The following is a 13,589-nucleotide window of genomic DNA, read 5'->3' as shown; positions in this document are numbered from 1 at the left end:
CCTTAAATTTTGGCTGGGTGTGGTGGTTAACACCTGTGATCCCAGCACTTTGGGAGGTCAAGGCGGGCAGATCACCTAAGGTCAGGAGTTCGAGACCAGCCTGGCCAACACGATGAAACCCGCTCTCTACTAAAAATACAAAAGTTAGCCCAGCATAGTGGCGTGAGCCTGTAATCCCAGCTACTCGGGAGGCTGAGACAGGAGAATAGCTTGAACCTGGGAGGCGGAGATTGCAGTGAGTCAAGATCGTGTCATTGCACCCTAGCCTGGGCAACAGAGTGAGACTCCATCTCAAAAAAAAAAAAAAAAATTTGAGGTTGCAAAATGTTACTTTAAATTATATTTATTCCTAGGTGATAAAGATGTGCTTAAAATAGAAAAAATGTAGCACTTTAAAAAATCATATTGCTCAGTGAGCTCAAAGAGGTACTATGTTTTTTATTTCCTTTGCTTTGCTAAGGTGGCTTTCTGGTAACTCAGAGAATGCTGGACATGTTCAAGCGTCCCACTGACCCCCCAGAATACAACTACCTGTATCTGCTCCCTGCTGGTACCTTTGTTGGTGGATATTTAGCTGCCCTCTACAGTGGTTATAACATTGAACAGGTAAGAGGCTCTTTGTAAGTTTTTATATTTACCACAATATTTTCTTCTCTATTAGATTTAACATTGCTAGTTATCCTAATTCAAATTATCAAGCAAATACAACTCTGTCAAGCAAATACAACAATAACCCTAGAAACATCTTGGTCAAACCGAGCATTCTCTTCCCCTAAGGATCAGGACCCTGGATTCTAGAGACAGATTTTTCTGGTAACTGAGTTTAAATATGGGTTTATGTCTTTGTTTTGTTACATTTTTCCACATGTAAAAGGAGTTAGGAAGGTTATCAGTATCTTCATTATGTATCTAGCTAGATTGTTGTGGATTTATAATGAAACAATTCTGAACTCCGTATTTTCTATTTCTTTTCAATGACTGTCTTTTAGTTTCTTCTGTGTTTCCAACATGCAGTATTTATTGAATGAACAATTTTTTTTTTGAGAAGAGTTGGAGCAGTGAGTCAGAAAGACCTTAGTCTGAATTCCAGATTTCCAATTTACTGATCATTTGCCTTGAAGAAAGTATGTAACTTCTTTAAGCTTTGATTCTCTCTTTTTTTTTTAAAATTTATTTATTATTATTATACTTTAAGTTATAGGGTACATGTGCATAATGTACAGGTTTGTTACATATGTATACTTGTGCCATGTTGGTGTGCTGCACCCATCAACTCGTCATTTACATCAGGTATAACTCCCAGTGCAATCCCTCCCCTCTCCCCCCTCCCCGTGATAGGCCCCGGTGTGTGATGTTCCCCTTCCCGAGTCCAAGCAATCTCATTGTTCAGTTCCCACCTATGAGTGAGAACATGCGGTGTTTGGTTTTCTGTTCTTGTGATAGTTTGCTAAGAATGATGGTTTCCAGCTGCATCCATGTCCCTACAAAGGACACAAACTCATCCTTTTTGATGGCTGCATAGTATTCCATGGTGTATATGTGCCACATTTTCTTAATCCAATCTGTCACGGATGGACATTTGGGTTGATTCCAAGTCTTTGCTATTGTGAATAGTGCTGCAATAAACATATGTGTGCATGTGTCTTTATAGCAGCATAATTTATAATCCTTTGGGTATATACCCAGTAATGGGATGGCTGGGTCATATGGTACATCTAGTTCTAGATCCTTGAGGAATCGCCATACTGTTTTCCATAATGGTTGAACTAGTTTACAATCCCACCAACAGTGTAAAAGTGTTCCTATTTCTCCACATCCTCTCTAGCACCTGTTGTTTCCTGACTTTTTAATGATCGCCATTCTAACTGGTGTGAGATGGTATCTCATTGTGGTTTTGATTTGCATTTCTCTGATGGCCAGTGATGATGAGCATTTTTTCATGTGTCTGTTGGCTGTATGAATGTCTTCTTTTGAGAAATGTCTGTTCATATCCTTTGCCCACTTTTTGATGGGGTTGTTTGTTTTTTTCTTGTAAATTTGTTTGAGTTCTTTGTAGGTTCTGGATATTAGCCCTTTGTCAGATGAGTAGATTGCAACAATTTTCTCCCATTCTGTAGGTTGCCTGTTCACTCTGATGGTAGTTTCTTTTGCTGTGCAGAAGCTCTTTAGTTTAATGAGATCCCATTTGTCAATTTTGGCTTTTGCTGCCGTTGCTTTTGGCGTTTTAGACATGAAGTCTTTGCCCATGCCTATGTCCTGAATGGTACTACCTAGGTTTTCCTCTAGGATTTTTATGGTATTAGGTCTAACATTTAAGTCTCTAATCCATCTTGAATTAATTTTCGTATAAGGAGTAAGGAAAGGATCCAGTTTCAGCTTTCTACTTATGGCTAGCCAATTTTCCCAGCACCATTTATTAAATAGGGAATCCTTTCCCCATTTCTTGTTTCTCTCAGGTTTGTCAAAGATCAGATGGCTGTAGATGTGTGGTATTATTTCTGAGGACTCTGTTCTGTTCCATTGGTCTATATCTCTGTTTTGGTACCAGTACCATGCTGTTTTGGTTACTGTAGCCTTGTAGTATAGTTTGAAGTCAGGTAGCATGATGCCTCCAGCTTTGTTCTTTTGACTTAGGATTGTCTTGGAGATGCGGGCTCTTTTTTGGTTCCATATGAACTTTAAAGCAGTTTTTTCCAATTCTGTGAAGAAACTCATTGGTAGCTTGATGGGGATGGCATTGAATCTATAAATAACCTTGGGCAGTATGGCCATTTTCACGATATTGATTCTTCCTATCCATGAGCATGGTATGTTCTTCCATTTGTTTGTGTCCTCTTTGATTTCACTGAGCAGTGGTTTGTAGTTCTCCTTGAAGAGGTCCTTTACATCCCTTGTAAGTTGGATTCCTAGGTATTTTATTCTCTTGGAAGCAATTGTGAATGGAAGTTCATTCCTGATTTGGCTCTCTGTTTGTCTGTTACTGGTGTATAAGAATGCTTGTGATTTTTGCACATTAATTTTGTATCCTGAGACTTTGCTGAAGTTGCTTATCAGCTTAAGGAGATTTTGGGCTGAGACAATGGGGTTTTCTAAATATACAATCATGTCATCTGTTGAATCCCTGAATAGACCAATAGCAGGCTCTGAAATTGAGGCAATAATTAATAGCCTACCAACCAAAAAAAGTCCAGGAACAGATGGATTCACAGCTGAATTCTACCAGAGGTACAAGGAGGAGTTGGTACCATTCCTTCTGAAACTATTCCAATCAATAGAAAAAGAGGGAATCCTCCCTAACTCATTTTATGAGGCCAACATCATCCTGATACCAAAGCCTGGCAGAGACACACCAAAAAAAGAGAATTTTAGACCAATATCCCTGATGAACATCGATGCAAAAATCCTCAATAAAATACTGGCAAACCGGATTCAGCAACACATCAAAAAGCTTATCCATCATGATCAAGTGGGCTTCATCCCTGGGATGCAAGGCTGGTTCAACATTCGCAAATCAATAAACATAATCCAGCATATAAACAGAACCAAAGACAAGAACCACATGATTATCTCAATAGATGCAGAAAAGGCTTTTTACAAAATTCAACAGCCCTTCATGCTAAAAACGCTCAATAAATTCGGTATTGATGGAACGTACCTCAAAATAATAAGAGCTATTTATGACAAACCCACAGCCAATATCATACTGAATGGGCAAAAACTGGAAAAATTCCCTTTGAAAACTGGCACAAGACAGGGATGCCCTCTCTCACCACTCCTATTCAACATAGTGTTGGAAGTTCTGGCTAGGGCAATTAGGCAAGAGAAAGAAATCAAGGGTATTCAGTTAGGAAAAGAAGAAGTCAAATTGTCCCTGTTTGCAGATGACATGATTGTATATTTATATTCTCTCTTTTGGAAAATGAGGATAATGATTTTTCCCTCTTGTGGATCTTATGAGACTGTGACAACACAGATAAAACATATGGCACAGCCCCTGGCACTTACGTCAGGGGTTGGCTCTTTTACAGCATTTGGTCAAGTTTAGTATTTTTAGATCCAATAATGACCCCATTTAAACTTAGGTACTTTCATTTGTATTTGTGCATGATAGCAAATCCAGAAGAAACCAATTTATATAAATGGTATAAGTGCAAATACAATATAAGTATTTTGTATGTTAATATTCCTAATGGGTAGGAAATATATTGAAGTCTCTAAGTTAATAGACTAAAGGTTTTAATAATCTCTCTCTCTCCCTTTTCCTTTGAAAAGATCATGTACCTAGGCTCGGGTTTGTGCTGTGTTGGTGCCTTGGCTGGCCTCTCCACCCAGGGAACAGCGCGTCTTGGCAATGCATTGGGCATGATTGGGGTTGCTGGAGGGCTGGCAGCCACCCTCGGAGTCCTAAAACCGGGCCCAGAATTACTAGCTCAGATGTCTGGAGCGATGGCTTTGGGTGGTACCATTGGTAAGCACTTGTGGGCTTCTGCCTTTATGTGAACTCCAGTTTCTCAATATATATTTCTAAGGTCCATATTGATGAAATAATTAAATTGTGTTCATGGAAGTTGCTTCAGTTAATATTATTTTGGTGAAAATTCATCCCAGTTGGTGTAATTCTCATTCAAATACATTTTAAAACACTGAGTAAATGCATCAACTGAGTCAAAATATCCTATACTCAATTCTTATTTTCCTTTACTGACTGTGTCCCGTTAGCTGATAATGGAATGGGGGATTGGAATCCTTATGTATGTACTATACATAAGCTAACTTTTGTTCTGCTGGGCATACATAACAGCCAAAGATTCTGCTTCATAGACCTGTTAAAAATGAAAAAAAAATGTGCCAGCAGAAAAAACACTGTTTTAATTTTATTCAGTTGTGTGCTGGATTGTTAAATTTTCAGGAATTTTTAGGCCGGGCTTGGTGGCTCACACCTGTAATCCCAGCACTTTGGGAGGCTGATGTGGGTGGATCACATGAGGCCAGGAGTTTGAAACCAGCCTGGCCAATATGGTGAACCCCCGTAGCTATTAAACATACAAAAATTAGTTGGGCATGGTGGCGTACAACTGCAATCCCAGCTTTTTGGGTGGCTGAAGCATGAGAATCGCTTGAAACTGGGATGTAGAGGTTGCAGTGAGCTGTGATCATGCTGCTGCACTCCAGCCTGGATGACAGAGCGAGATTCTGTCTCAAAAAAAAAAAAATTTTTTTTCCAGGAATTTTTAAAGTTGATTGTTAAACACAGTCATTATTAAATACTAAATTACATAAACTTAAATAAATCAGAAACAAAGGTAATAATATTAAAAACTCATAACTTTCTAATTAATTTACTAGGTTTTATTATCTATGCTCTTGAGGTTACTTATATCTATTGTATGTGTATAGAAGAAATGTTATGTATCAGTGGGCTGTGGTACATCTCTTTCCAATTCTACATTCAATGACATCACATTGGTAGATTGAAATTTTACTTGGTAGGAGTATTGCAGTGTGGAAATAGGCAAATGCTACAATCTGGGCTTGATTTATTGTTTATTGTCCAGACGTGAGAAAGTGATGGAGAAAATGTTAATGATGCAGCTTAAACTTCAAATGTTTTGACTGTAGCTGTGACATTGTGAATAGCACAAATAATTGAGCAAATACTCTTCCAGTATTTGAAAACTATTATCACATTCAGCAATAAAGTCACTCATGGTTGATAAATGAGTGAAGTTCTCACATACATTCTGTTGTTTTTTTTTCATCTTAGTTATTAAAGTAAATAAAAATAAATATCAAACAATGTTCCTGTTGGAAGTATGCTTATTCATCAGTTGCAAACACTAGGTTGGCTACAGATATAAGAGTTTAGCAAAGATCCATAAAAACATTCTATGAAAGTCAATTTGTCTACATGGAATTTTCAATAAAGAACACTGTATTTCTTATTATTTGAAAATTGTGTGCTAGCCACCTTTATATCAGTTAAAGCTCATATATTTGTATGTGTATGTATTTCTTTCCTGTGGAACTGGTTATTAAATGTTTCCCAGTGCAACACTGGCTTTAGGCCTCCTTTTATACTTCCTCAGGAAAGCTTTGACTCTTTTCTTGATAATCTCTGGAAAGGGACTTGAAGGAAAATGTTTGCGCTATAGGTTCATGGCAGGAAAACCTTTAGACGTGATCTTAGCAAATATTCTGAGCCCCACTCCTTCTGTATCACCTACCTATAGCCATGCAGTTCCTTCAGAGGCTCCCAATTTGGGTATTTACTGCCCAGATTTTTGCATTTCTTTACCTTGGGACTTTGCTCCCACCTACCCACCTGAAAACCAAGGTCTTCTTCATGTTCCAGGTGTTTCTTATGTGCTCAGGAGCAAACACTGGTTATAGAGAAGAGGGCCTGGTTGTAATGGGGAGAATATAAGGGAATTTGATTAGAGATTTAGGTAGTCTGAAGAAGTGTTGGCTAGGGGAAGATTGGGAGTTTGTGATGGGAAGAGGCATGCATTGATGCTGCGTGTTGGGGTTCATTGGAGTTGGGTCGTGCTTAGGTGTGTGGAGAAAAACTGTTGTTTTGAAAGGGTATACAAGTTGAGCATCTTTAATCCGAAAATCCAAAATGCTTCAAAATCCAAAACTTTTTGAGTGGTGACATGACACCACAAGTGGTGAATTCCACACATAAATACTTAACACAAACTTTGTTTCAAGCACAAAATAATTTGAAATGTTTAAAATTCCTTTCAGGCTGTATGTATATGAAACATAAATGAATTTTGTGTTTAGACCTGGGTCCCATTCCCAAGATATCTTATTATGTATATGAAAATATTCCAAAATTTAAAAAGAAATTAAAATCTGAAACACTTCTGGTCCCAAGCATATCAGATAAGGGATACTCAACCTGTATACAACTAGTGCCCTTACCTTCTGTACAGCCCCTGTAGAGAATATTTAGCCCGTACTAGGAACTAGATAATATTTATTTGTGACAATGGTGGAAATTCTTAAGGGTGATCTTTGTTGTGGTTACTTCTCAAAAGTTTGTCAAGTTTTAATTTATTTTTGACCTTCATTTCATAACAGGATTGACAATTGCCAAACGCATCCAGATTTCTGATTTACCTCAATTAGTTGCTGCTTTTCACAGTTTAGTGGGTTTGGCAGCTGTACTTACTTGCATAGCTGAGTACATTGTAGAATATCCACATTTTGCTACGGATGCAGCAGCAAATCTCACCAAGATTGTGGCCTACCTCGGCACTTACATTGGTGGCGTCACCTTTAGTGGGTCTCTCATTGCCTATGGAAAATTGCAGGGTAAGTGATTCAGCATAACATAGAAGTAAATACCTATGTTTAGGGCATTTAGGGATCCATTTTAATTTCAGAAAATACATTAACATGGTTGGGCGCAATGGCTCATGCCTGCAATCCAGGACTTTGGGTGGCTGAGGTGGGAGGCTCTCGAGCCCTGGGCAATGTAGCGAGACCCTATCTCTACTTTTTATTAAAAAATCAAATATTAATACTAATAAAAAAGAGTAAAACAAGAAAATACCTTAACAGTAAAACTGTTAGGTGAAGAGTATTCATATAGCACTCAGAAATTGTAAAAGTTTTTTTCCCCCTATCCTTCCCCTTTATTGATACTTAACAAGTCTCATAAAGCTTTGAAGCTGTTTCATTTGCAGACAGCTAATGGAGGAAATTAGTGCACAGGAATTTGCATAGAGGGACTAGTTGACTTTTGATAATACATGTGAACGAAACAGCATCCTCATAATCCTTGGTTAGAGATGACTATGTAGAATTCACAGAAATGAACTTTATACATTTTCCAAAATAGGAACTTATTAAATAAGTTTGTGTGAGTAGTAAACAGTACTTATTTTGAAAACAAATACACACTTTAGGACTCTAGCATGACAACTTTTGCTGCTGGTAAAGTCAATCATGAAAATGGAAGTGGAGAAAAAAACCCTACCGAGGCTGCTGTCAGTGTTTTTACAAAAAAGTCTCTAGATAAACTAGTTTGTGATTTAAAAACATGGTCTTGCCTCTCAGTAATAAAGTCATGAAAATTAAGTGGGGAGCTTCCACGAAACTTGAAAATCATAAAAGAACTTCAAGTTTCAAACATTTTTATCTCATGCTTTGCCTTTAGGAACAAATAACAAACAAGGTTTCTTCCTTGGGCTCAGTTAATAGAATCTGAAATACTAGTGTGCAAGGATTCCTTATTGAAGTTCTACTTGTTTATTTTTACTTTATTATGCTTTATTTTTGTCAGAAGACTGGCATGCATGAAGTTTTAAATAAATAAACCCACACTTAACAACTTCCATGTTGGTCCTACGTAAGAAAATAACTTCTTAAGATTTCATGACAAAAAGGAAAGAAATTGTTTTGTGATCAAAATAGGGAAAAGAATAGTGAAGTCGAACCATAGTTTTTCTGTCTCTGTTCATGTTTATTATGTGTAATAATTCTAATTTGCTTTTGTTTCATACCTAGTAATATAAAGTAATATTTTAAATACCATGTTATGCTAATGTTAAATTTTGGTAGTTTAGGATTAAAAGACACACTTGGGTGTGTGTGAGGGGGTTTCTTACAACACATTCTGAATTCTAACTACTATGTGCTTGGCTCTAGGTCTCCTGAAATCTGCCCCTCTCCTACTGCCTGGAAGGCACTTACTCAATGCAGGCTTACTGGCTGCTAGTGTGGGCGGGATAATCCCATTCATGGTAGACCCAAGCTTTACCACTGGCATCGCCTGTCTGGGTTCTGTGTCTGCTCTCTCTGCTGTCATGGTAAGAAGTCAGAGATTGAAAAGTACATCTTTGGTGAAAAACTGGTAATATTTTGTTAGATTAAAGTGTAATCAGATTTTTATCTCATCAAAAACCTTGATGGAATAAAAATGTTTTAAAATTATGTCACATGTTCATCTTTTTAGAATCTGGAAAACACAGAAGAGTGTAGGAAGAACATTATTCTTTCTTGCAACTTAATTGTTCATTTTAAAGTTGTCACATGAGATGCCTTTATTGCTCTGGAGTCTTTTCACTGGATCAATGTGTTGGTGAACAGGAGCTTAAAAAGGCCAAGGGTTTCAATGTATTAGGTGCCTACTATATGACAAGCCATACAAAATAGTGCTTCGGGGTTTATACAATACAAGTAAGATAGTCTCTGCCCACTAGTTGCTCTCACATCATTGGAAGATATGACATGAAATCAAATAAGTATAAAATGAAATGCAGTTAAAAAACCCTGTATGCTCAGTGAGAGTGTTCAGTTAAGCCTTTTATGATAGGTTCAGCCTTCCTCTTTCTCTGTAATTTTTACATTTAGTATATTGAAACAGTAGTTTTTAGTTGTCTATATGGCAGTCTGGCATCTTATATCAATGTATGATGTTTCATGCAGTGCTATTATTTGCTGTTATTCACTGTTACTCATGTTCTTTCCGTGTATAATCTGTAGATAAGGTTTATATTTAAGTTAAAAAAATTATCTACAGTGCCTAACACAAAGTTAGACACATAGCAATTGCTTATGAAATACTTACTGGCTCCTTGATTCAGAAACACCTAATTTATAGTGTAAAAATGTTACTTATTTTTGTGTGATTATGAGAGTTAAGTCATGATTTCAACACAGAAACTTGAGATCACTGAAAAGTAAATTAAAATCTCATCTTTATATTAATGCTCATAGTCTAATTTTATTCTGGCTTGTTGCACTGATTTTTGTTTTAAACAAAAGAAAAATAATTTTGATATTTTTAATCTAATAAGGCAGAATAGGTTAATGAAGTCTCAAAATAAAAGATATACAAATGTGACTGGGCGTGGTGGCTCATGACTGTAATCCCAGCACTTCGGGAGGCCGAGATGGGTGGACTACCTGAAGTCAGGAGTTTGTGACTAGCCTGGCCAACATGGTGAAACCCTGTCTCTACTAAAAATACAAAAATATGCCAGGCATGGTGGTGTGCGCCTGTATTCCTAGCTACTTGGGAGGCTGAGGCAGGAGAATTGCTTGAACCTGGGAGGCAGAGGTTGCAGTGAGCCAAGATCATGCCATTGCACTCTAGCTTGGGCGACAAAGCAAGACTCTGTCTCAAAACAAAACAAAACTTTAAGAATTGTTGTTTCAGGGAAGCAGTGAATATGATATTTAAAGGATTTATTGGTTCTATGAGAATGTCTTAGACAAAGTATTTTTTGAATTTATTTTATTGTTTTTGGCTTAAATGAGTAGTACATGAATATGCTCTCATTGTAACAAGCAAAAAAAGGTAAAAATATGTGAAATAAGCAAAAAGCTTTTTCCTTTCCTGTGTTTAGTAATTTTGAGTTGTATCACAGACATTGTTAATGATACATTATAGACATTTTGGATTATGTTATATTCCTTCAAAGGGTATTATTATTTTTTATTTATGCATTTTTGTAGCCAGCTAACTTGGCTAAACTCAAATTCCAAATTTTGACTCCCTTATGGTGGGGAGGGGCAGCTGAAATCTGTTGTTATTTTATCCTTAACAGGATTGCTTGGAGTCTGTCTCACATATGTATAGTTCAAGAGTCATCCAGAGATTTGAGTAGAATTTATACACAGAAACTAGGACTCCCTCTCTCTAGCCTGCTCCTTTGTGGGATTTCCCTTATTACTTTCCAGCTGCCTTAGTCATCTCAAGTGCTATCTTCAGGATCTTCAAGCCAGTAAGACTGTGGGCTTATATTTTATAATTTCTTTAATTGGTACCAACAGGGGATTGCCCTCAGTCTAAAGCCACAAAAATTGGGAAATTCACTTGGTGTCGTTATGTTTTTCCAAATGTAGATACTTCTCCAGTTTCTGCCTGTTTTTCATCACTGAAAAGTGTTTTTTTAAAATGTAGGGATTTTTTTCAGGGGGGTGGGTGGCTCGGTGTTTATAGTTGTTACACCTGTGGAAGTGTTGGTCAGATGGGAGACACTTATTGCTAGAAGTGGAACTTATATGTAAATATATTAATGGGAAAGCTAGAATAATTAAGGAGCAAAATGTTAAATGCCAGAGGTTTTATTTTTATGTTATTAATTTTGAGTTGTACTTTGATTGTTGTTCTAGGGTGTGACTTTGACAGCTGCTATTGGGGGTGCCGACATGCCCGTCGTCATCACTGTGCTGAACAGCTACTCAGGCTGGGCCCTATGTGCAGAGGGCTTCCTGCTCAACAACAATCTGCTGACCATTGTGGGTGCACTCATAGGCTCGTCTGGTGCTATCCTGTCATACATCATGTGTGTGGTAAGAAACAACACATACATGAAAGAAAAGGAAATGACTTTCTGAAAACATGGATGTGCTTGTCATTTCTTTTATTAGCCATAAAAATGAGTATTGTAGGCTGGGTACTGTAGCTCACGCCTGTAATCCCAGCACTTTAGGAGGCCAAGGCGGGTGGATCACCAGGTCAGGAGTTCAAGACCAGCCTGGCCAAGATGGTGAAACCCCGTCTCTACTAAAAATACAAAAATTACCTGGGCGTGGTGGTAGGTGCCTGTAATCCTAGCTATTTGGTAGGCTGAGGCAAAGAATTGCTTGAACCCAGGAGGCGGAGGTTGCAGTGACCAAGATCATGCCACTGCACTCCAGCCTGGGTGACATAGTGAGACTCCATCTCAAAAGAAAAAAAAAAAAAAAAGAGTATGGTAGCTTTGAATTCTCTTCAGCAGAAATAGCAGAGTGTTTCATTTGCATAAATTTCCAAGACTGCCTTTAAGGTACCCAACTGTAAAGAATTAGGAAAATTAAATAGAAAGATGAAAATCTTCTAGTGCCTCTCTCCATCTGGAGATAAACAGGTAAGATTTTGGTTTATTTCCTTATGTATGGCATATCTGTGTATTTACTTGTCTGACCATGTTGTATATTGTCCTACATTTAAAAAAACTTACATACTACATTGTTGACTTTTTGTCATTAAAAATTCTATTTTAAGAGACTTTACCCTAATCCATAATATGGATATACAAAATTTATTTAATTTCCCCTTAATGCTATACATATGAAGTTGTTTGATTTTGATTTCTCTTTGTACATATCTTTGACATTTCAGATTTTTGTCTTAAGATAGAGTCCTAGAATTTATAGCCTCATTATACTTATAGCCATGTTTCTGGAAAGGTCGTTCTAATTTACACTTCTGTTGGTCATCTGTGAGAGTTTCTACCTTAGAAGTTTTGCGGTCAGCATGATTTTTTTTTTTTTTTTTTAATTATACTTTAAGTTCTAGGATACATGTGCACAACGTGCAGGTTTGTTACCTATGTATACATGTGCCATGTTGGTGTGCTGCACCCATTAAGTTGTCATTTACGTTAGGTATATCACCTAATGCTATCTGTCCCCCCTACCCACTCCCCACAATAGGACCCAGTGTGTGATGATGTTTTTTTTTAAAAAAAGAACAGAAAAATGTAACAACACTAATACTTCCTAGCTTTTCTGTTTGTTTCAAGTTCTCTTCTTGAGGGCAAGAACATGCTGTGCAAATATTATAATTAAAGGTTTGAGTAGAACATTTTTTCAAATTATAGGTGTTATTTTCTAAATAATACTTTTGAATAACTGTTACAGTACAAGTATGAAGCTAAGTGAAACCAGAATGTGATTTTACACTGATAAATAATTTAGACAAGAAAGGGATCTGTATTAGTCCATTCTCACACTGCTGTGAAGAACTACCTCAGACTGGGTAATTTATGAAGTAAAGAGGTTTAATTGACTCACAGTTCCACAGGCTTAACAGGAAGCATGACTGGGAAGCCACAGGAAACTTACAATCATGGCGGAAGGTGAATGGGAAGCAAACACATCTTACGGTAGTGGAGCAGGAGAGAGAGTGAAGGGGGATGTGCCACACACTTTTAAACCACCAGATCTCGTGAGAACTCACTAGCATAAGAGCAGCAAGGCGGACGTCAACCCCCATAATCCATCACCTTCCACCAGGCCCCCCCAACCCATGAAATGTGGGGATTACAATTTGACATGAGATTTGGATAGGGACTCAGCCAAACCATATCAGATACTTACTCTACCTTCATTCGTTTATTACAGTATTTAAAAAAACTGCCTTATTTTACAACTCAGGATTTTTCTTACGATTTAATTGAAAATCTCATTGTAATTTGGAAGGCTGAAGTATCTTTTCATAGTAAAAAATATTTTGGTTTCTTAGGCTGTATTGCCAAACAAAGGGTTTGATAGCCAAAATTCAAAACAAGCTAAGGGGTTTTAAAATTAAATTACCTAAATTGCTTGGGGAATTTGGAAAGGTGAAGGTTTATGTATCCTATTTGAAAAGTGTCAGCTTTGTGACAGAAAGGAGAAACATTTGTGAAGAAAAAATGTTTATGAAGTTGTACTAGAAACAGTTTTCTGTAAAAGTGCTTTTAACCCTTAGTTTGATTTTGCTTCAGTTGATGAATTTGAATGACCAGCAGGGGGCAGCAGATTTTCATTATTACTTAAACTTGAGGTTTGTCAGTGGCTTTTAAAGTTAAATGGGAGGATTTGAAGGA

The 13,589-nt window shown here is 37.2% G+C and overlaps 1 protein-coding gene across 6 annotated transcripts in view; it reads left to right on the top strand.

The window, feature by feature from the left end:
• The window catches only part of LOC105487487 (nicotinamide nucleotide transhydrogenase), a 101,140-nt gene that overhangs the window by 47,768 nt on the left and 39,783 nt on the right, over window positions 1-13,589 (top strand). For all 6 annotated transcript variants that reach the window (XM_011750952.3, XM_011750951.3, XM_011750950.2 and 3 more), the window contains 5 exons: window positions 461-606; window positions 4,273-4,468; window positions 7,087-7,320; window positions 8,659-8,819; window positions 11,131-11,310. In XM_011750952.3, the coding sequence (XP_011749254.2) occupies window positions 461-606; window positions 4,273-4,468; window positions 7,087-7,320; window positions 8,659-8,819; window positions 11,131-11,310 (917 nt within the window). The remainder of the gene's footprint in view (window positions 1-460; window positions 607-4,272; window positions 4,469-7,086; window positions 7,321-8,658; window positions 8,820-11,130; window positions 11,311-13,589) is intronic.

The sequence above is a fragment of the Macaca nemestrina genome, chromosome 6 (assembly GCF_043159975.1).
Source record: "Macaca nemestrina isolate mMacNem1 chromosome 6, mMacNem.hap1, whole genome shotgun sequence".
NCBI lineage: Eukaryota > Metazoa > Chordata > Mammalia > Primates > Cercopithecidae > Macaca > Macaca nemestrina.
This window is presented reverse-complemented; position numbering and strand designations above follow the sequence as displayed.